Source organism: Synchiropus splendidus, chromosome 3, assembly GCF_027744825.2.
Source record: "Synchiropus splendidus isolate RoL2022-P1 chromosome 3, RoL_Sspl_1.0, whole genome shotgun sequence".
Classification (NCBI taxonomy): Eukaryota; Metazoa; Chordata; class Actinopteri; order Syngnathiformes; family Callionymidae; genus Synchiropus; species Synchiropus splendidus.
Window position 1 is genome coordinate 16,975,740 of NC_071336.1, and position 5,224 is coordinate 16,980,963.

Consider the following 5,224-nt stretch of genomic DNA (forward strand, 5'->3'; position numbering starts at 1 on the left):
GTATGGAAAACTTTAAAAAATTAACTCTGTGGTCATTTTGTTGGCTTACTTTATGAAGCATTCAGCTTGGCAAGAAAAATAAAGGAACTTTATAGTGGTGACTTGGCAACCGTGCTGACCCCGCACTTCAGTTCAGAAGAGCTGATATGCTGCTGCACGACAGGCTGCGCTGTCATGATGATATGTATCTTCATTGATATAGAAAATGAAGGGAGCAGCAAATACTAACCAATGGCCCACAGCTGACATGAATTCCACCTCTTAGACCGATATCACTTGTGGACTGTGGTACTGACTCACCCCAGGTGCATCGGGCACAGATGAGTGTGACTCCACATGAGCATGTGACACAACGTTCAACCGTCTCAGAATTATAGAAGAATCTAAATAAGCACATCTTTCTCAGGCAATCATTCAGGCCAGTGACTGAAGCAGGAACATTTATTAGGTTTAAAACGTAACACATATAAAGTCTTCTAAAACAGACTGACAGAGGAAACGATATTTACAGCGGACAGGACAGTCCTGACAGGAGAGAGAGAGAGCGAACCAGGAGAGGTCACACGGAGTCAGACCTCTTGTACGCCACCATGCTGTTGACCTTGTGGATGGTGGTGGTGAAGGAGCGCAGACGCACTTCCTCAGCCTGGTCGATGATCTGTGGACCTGACTCCTCCCACTTGTCTGGGACGACCAGGTCTTTGTCAGTGTAGACCAGGAGGTCGAAGGCACCTGAGGAAGGTTGGGAAGAGCTCTTGTCAGCGTGATGGGGCATGTGTTATCAGTAAATAACACGCCATTTTCAACAGACGAACTCACATGGTGTCTCCAGCAGAGGTAAGAAGGTGATGGTGGCCGTGACCTGCCTGATGACTGAGCGGATCTCTTCCTGAATGGTTTTGATGGACTTCTCTCTGGGCACACTGGGGGAGGCCAGCAGACACAGGCTCAGCCAGCACAAGTCAAACCAGCAAGGAGCCACATATTCACAGATAGCGCAACAAATAAGGGAAACAGCACCGAATTACAAGTGCATCGTGATTCTTTAACAGGAAAAGCAACACCTTTATTACCATCATCAGCAAGCACACGGCATCTATGGAGGTCAAACCTTACGTTACAGCCACATGCCGGGTGTGAAGCGGCGCGGCGTTGACTCACTGACCTGCTTTCTTTGGCCGTCTTGTCGCACTCAATGTCAAACTGCCACCGCTCCAGAACCTCGTTGGTGTCCAGACATGTGACCACCAGCACCAGCTTCTGCACAGTGCACTCAAACAGCCACTCTGTGGAAGAAGCAAAACGTCAATAAGCCGCTGAAATAGTCTGTCTGATGGCGGGTGGCGACACCTAGCGCTAGAAAAGCATACATGGGAAGCGGGAGATATAGTGGAAATTATTCCTCAAAGTTTATTCTCCTCCTCCTCCTCCTCATCATAAGAAAGACAGCGGGACTGATCCACCAGCCAGAGGAGATCTACTTGGACTATTATTGGAATCCATCACAAGGATAAACAAACAGACCTTTGAGCTGAGACACCACGTTGGTGAGGTAGTTTTTCAGTTGGGGGTCAGTGGTAAGCTGAAGGCTCATGTCATACTGGGTGACTCTGGTGAAGGTTTCGGGTGGGTAGATGCCCCTCTGGTACAAGATGCTATTGACCCCATAGGCTGTGGAATGAAGCGTCACTCACGTCACTGACAACAAAAGACAGTGAACACAATATACCGTAGCGTTTCTAAAGGCTCATTTTAAGACGATACGACAGTTCCCTAGACGTAGCTTTATTAAGACGACTTCATGAAGGTGACATTAAAGTGGCACTGAAGTTTCTACCGTTGTTCACGGAACATTTAACCACGGCAGTGCCTCTACAGCCCTGAGGGGGGCGTGGACACACGTTAGCCGAGGCGGATTACAGTCCTCGATAACGACAAACGACCATGAAACTGATGCATATACTCTTTGATGAGGCTGAGCATGTAGCGCGTTTGGAACAAGACTGACGGAGCCGCACAGGCCTGCGTTAGCAGCCACGAGCATCGACGCATGGGTGCCTGACTAGCACTAACTCTCCCGGAAGACACTATATACGTGTTTAAACCACTTACAGAAGAACTCCGCCACCAGCTCCGCACTTCCCTTCAGAGTGATTCCTTGTAAAGCGCTCGTCATTGTCTGTAGCTACGACGTTTCTCCGACACAACGAGGCACGTCTGGTTCCTCTTCTTCAACTAACCGCCGTTCGATTTGAAAGTCGCCTGCCCCTCTCTGGCGCAGGCGCACTCTTAGAGCGTGCATCAGCCTCACTCCAACACTAGAGGGCAATGTCCTATCGTTCGTTGCTCTTCCCTCCCCGACTGGTTTGGTTTGGAAGATAAACGAGACCTTTTTTTTATTTCGTAAAGGTACAGTGGAGAATATACATTACGCTTATGATTTAATTAGTCATTACCTAGTGACATTACATTACCCATTTATACCCATCGTAAGAAAATAATTATTTTCTTTTTATTTTGTTATTAATTTTACATTTGAAAAGCGTCCTTTATTTGCTCATCGTTTTCTCTTTCTTTACTTTAATAATCGATAGTTCCCGTCAGGTACTAAGTACAAATTACGGCGCCTTGTCTTCTTCTTACCCCCGACCACACAGATATATGCGCATATACAAACGACACTGACACGCAGTGGTCGCCAGCGGTACATCACTCTCTGTCACGGAGACCTCTTGTTTGTTTCCAGGCAGCAGGAGACACACTTCCATCAGGGGCCTCCTTCTCTTAGTCAACTCCCACTGACTGATGCCAAGATGTTCTCTATCCAGATTACATGTGTCCTAACTCGATATGAACACAGGAGTGGTTTCCTTTTGGTTTCATTCCCATTCAGAAGCTCAGTGGCAGTTCAACTGGACCCGCAACAGCTGGATCTTTCCAAATGACTTTTGATGTTGCAATCTCACGCAAACACACATTCTTGCTGTTACACACGGGGATTAGCTGAACCTATAGAATGTGTGTGAACCACAGCTGTTATTTCGTCACTCCAGTTGTGTTTTTTGTCAAGATGTCCCTAGAGATGCCTGAAATGTCAAAAGTCCATTTACTGCAACGTTCAGTTTCAACCATAAACACATGGGCCTCTCTTTAAACGGACTTTGTTGCACCTCCTCATAAAGACAGGCATGTTCCTTTTATTGGGGAGTTTATGTGATGGCCTTCAACCACATTAGAGTCTCTCTAAACATGAGGCCCCAGTGAGGACACTTGGTCCCCCAGAGTAAACAAGCAGGAACGGAGGGATGGGTGGGAGTCTGGAATATACAGTTACTCCATCACTGTCGGCCACCTGCTCGGTATTAAGCCCTAATAACTTCCTCTCTTCCCTCCCCTCTGACAAACATCTGAGAAGATCTGAGTATTCACTCGATCAGACGCACATGAGTGTGTTTCTTCTCTAGCAAAGATCATTGGAACCTTACACACCACAGTATCACTGGCAGTGTGGTCACAGTTACGTTGAAAAAGCATTGTTCCCCCAGGAAAGTATGTGTTCTAATATACTCAATAACAGAGGGGTTTCATGCAGACACTGGAAGTTGCCAAGTTGGAGGCGCTGGAAGACCCTGAACAACTGTGAGTGGTTTTGGCTGTAAGTCATTCAGTCTGTCAAAAACATTGAGTCTTTGACTATCACCAGTCAGGCACAACAATACCTAAGGTTTTCAGAGGCAAGTGAGCACTTGGGGATAGTGAAGCTGAACCAGATCTACAAGGCTACAAGTCTGGACAACATCCAAATCTGTTGTGAATAAAATATGAATCTAATTTTATTAATAAAGGACAGTTAATTATTGTTTTACTGTTGAAGATAAAACAAATCACTTTAATCAGTACACAGATCGATCAAAGGAAAACCCATATAGCTTATACTCCACCCTTATTACATACTTACTTGTATTAACCGCAATACACCAGACTTGAAAAATCAAATCTAAAAAGTATTTAAAGAATACGTCACATTTACAGAGAAGGTACACATTTTTAACTCAACTAAGCATGAAGTGCCTGAAGTACAGAACAACACTGCAGGCTACTAAAAAACATTTAGGATCTCCACTGTCAATAAAACACAACTTTTCCGAATATCACTTTTCGGTGGACCAAGCCCTTCCATGTATTCTTTAAATGTTTTTAATATTTGATTTCAAGTTGTGATGTATTGCACTTAGGACTCTTCACTAGTTTATGAACTAGACCAAACAACGACCAAACATTAACAGCCATTTATTAATACATTTACATACATATTTTATTGACCACAAATTGGGATCATGTCCAGATTTTTGCCTTGTTGATTCTGGTTCAGTGTGGCTATCCACAAGTTCCCACTTTCCTGAGACAACTTTTGGCATTGTCCTCCCTGACTGGTGATAACTTTGGCCAACCAATGACACACTCTTGTTGCTTTTCACTCACTGAGCAACTGTCACAGCCAAAAACATGGCAATTTGCATTGCAGTCGCTCAGGATCTTGATCAGTGCGTATGCATTGTTTACCTGCCGAGTGCCAACATGGCAGCTCCAGTTTTGATGACGCGGTGTGAGAACCTTGTATACAAATGTAGTGGTCACTGGTCAGATTAAAAGTCTTTCCTAGTGGTTTATAATGACTTTTAGTAGTTTAGTTTAGTAGTGTGTCTCCCTTTGTGAAAATAAATAGAAGGAATGAATCTATTTCCCAACTGCACCTCGTTCATACTCACACCCAACACGAGCCCCTCACTTTCAAGTTCCAGGTCGGCTCATCCTCTGCCACGTCGAATCATGACCTTCCCTCTGTGAGCGGGCGTTTCTGGCACCGGAAGGTCGAGAAGCTGCAAATTCTTCTGACAGCTGTCTTTTATTTTATGTGTGTGTGTGTGTCATTGGAGATGACAATTGAATCTACCACATTACGCTTACACATCATGCATGTGGCTGAACGAATGAGAAGTCAGTGAGTTGTGTTGCAGTCAATCTTTGCTCTATGTCTATTTAACAACATGCCAACTGAAGAACTCTGGTTGAACAGAAACGTGGACGAGTCAGGATTAGAAACACTTACTTTAGGGTTGAAAGTGCAGTTCAAAGGTGGGAGGTGAAGGGTTAAGAGGCTGTGTCTAAATGGAGGTGTTTGTCATGTCATCAGAGGATGTTGAAACGTAATTATCAGCAGAGG

General features: G+C 44.8%; 1 protein-coding gene across 1 annotated transcript; it reads right to left on the reverse strand.

Moving 5' to 3' along the window:
* Window positions 1–436: 436 nt before the first annotated feature.
* Window positions 437–2,285, reverse strand: mad2l1 (MAD2 mitotic arrest deficient-like 1 (yeast)). Its single transcript, XM_053860473.1, has 5 exons — window positions 2,113–2,285; window positions 1,525–1,671; window positions 1,166–1,286; window positions 820–923; window positions 437–732 (listed from the first exon to the last, which is right to left on the reverse strand). Exons 1-5 carry the CDS (start codon window positions 2,174–2,176, stop codon window positions 560–562), a joined length of 609 nt encoding a protein of 202 aa, XP_053716448.1. The 5' UTR covers window positions 2,177–2,285; the 3' UTR covers window positions 437–559.
* Between the last annotated feature and the right edge of the window lie 2,939 nt (window positions 2,286–5,224).

Coding starts and splice junctions, on each gene's coding strand:
- mad2l1 (XM_053860473.1), bottom strand. CDS start 2,176: ATGACGAGCGCTTTACAAGGAATCACTCTGAAGGGAAGTGCGGAGCTG. Junction 1,287..1,524: donor CGTGGTGTCTCAGCTCAAAG/GTCTGTTTGTTT, acceptor CTTCTTCCACAG/AGTGGCTGTTTGAGTGCACT. Junction 924..1,165: donor AAGACGGCCAAAGAAAGCAG/GTCAGTGAGTCA, acceptor GGCCTCCCCCAG/TGTGCCCAGAGAGAAGTCCA.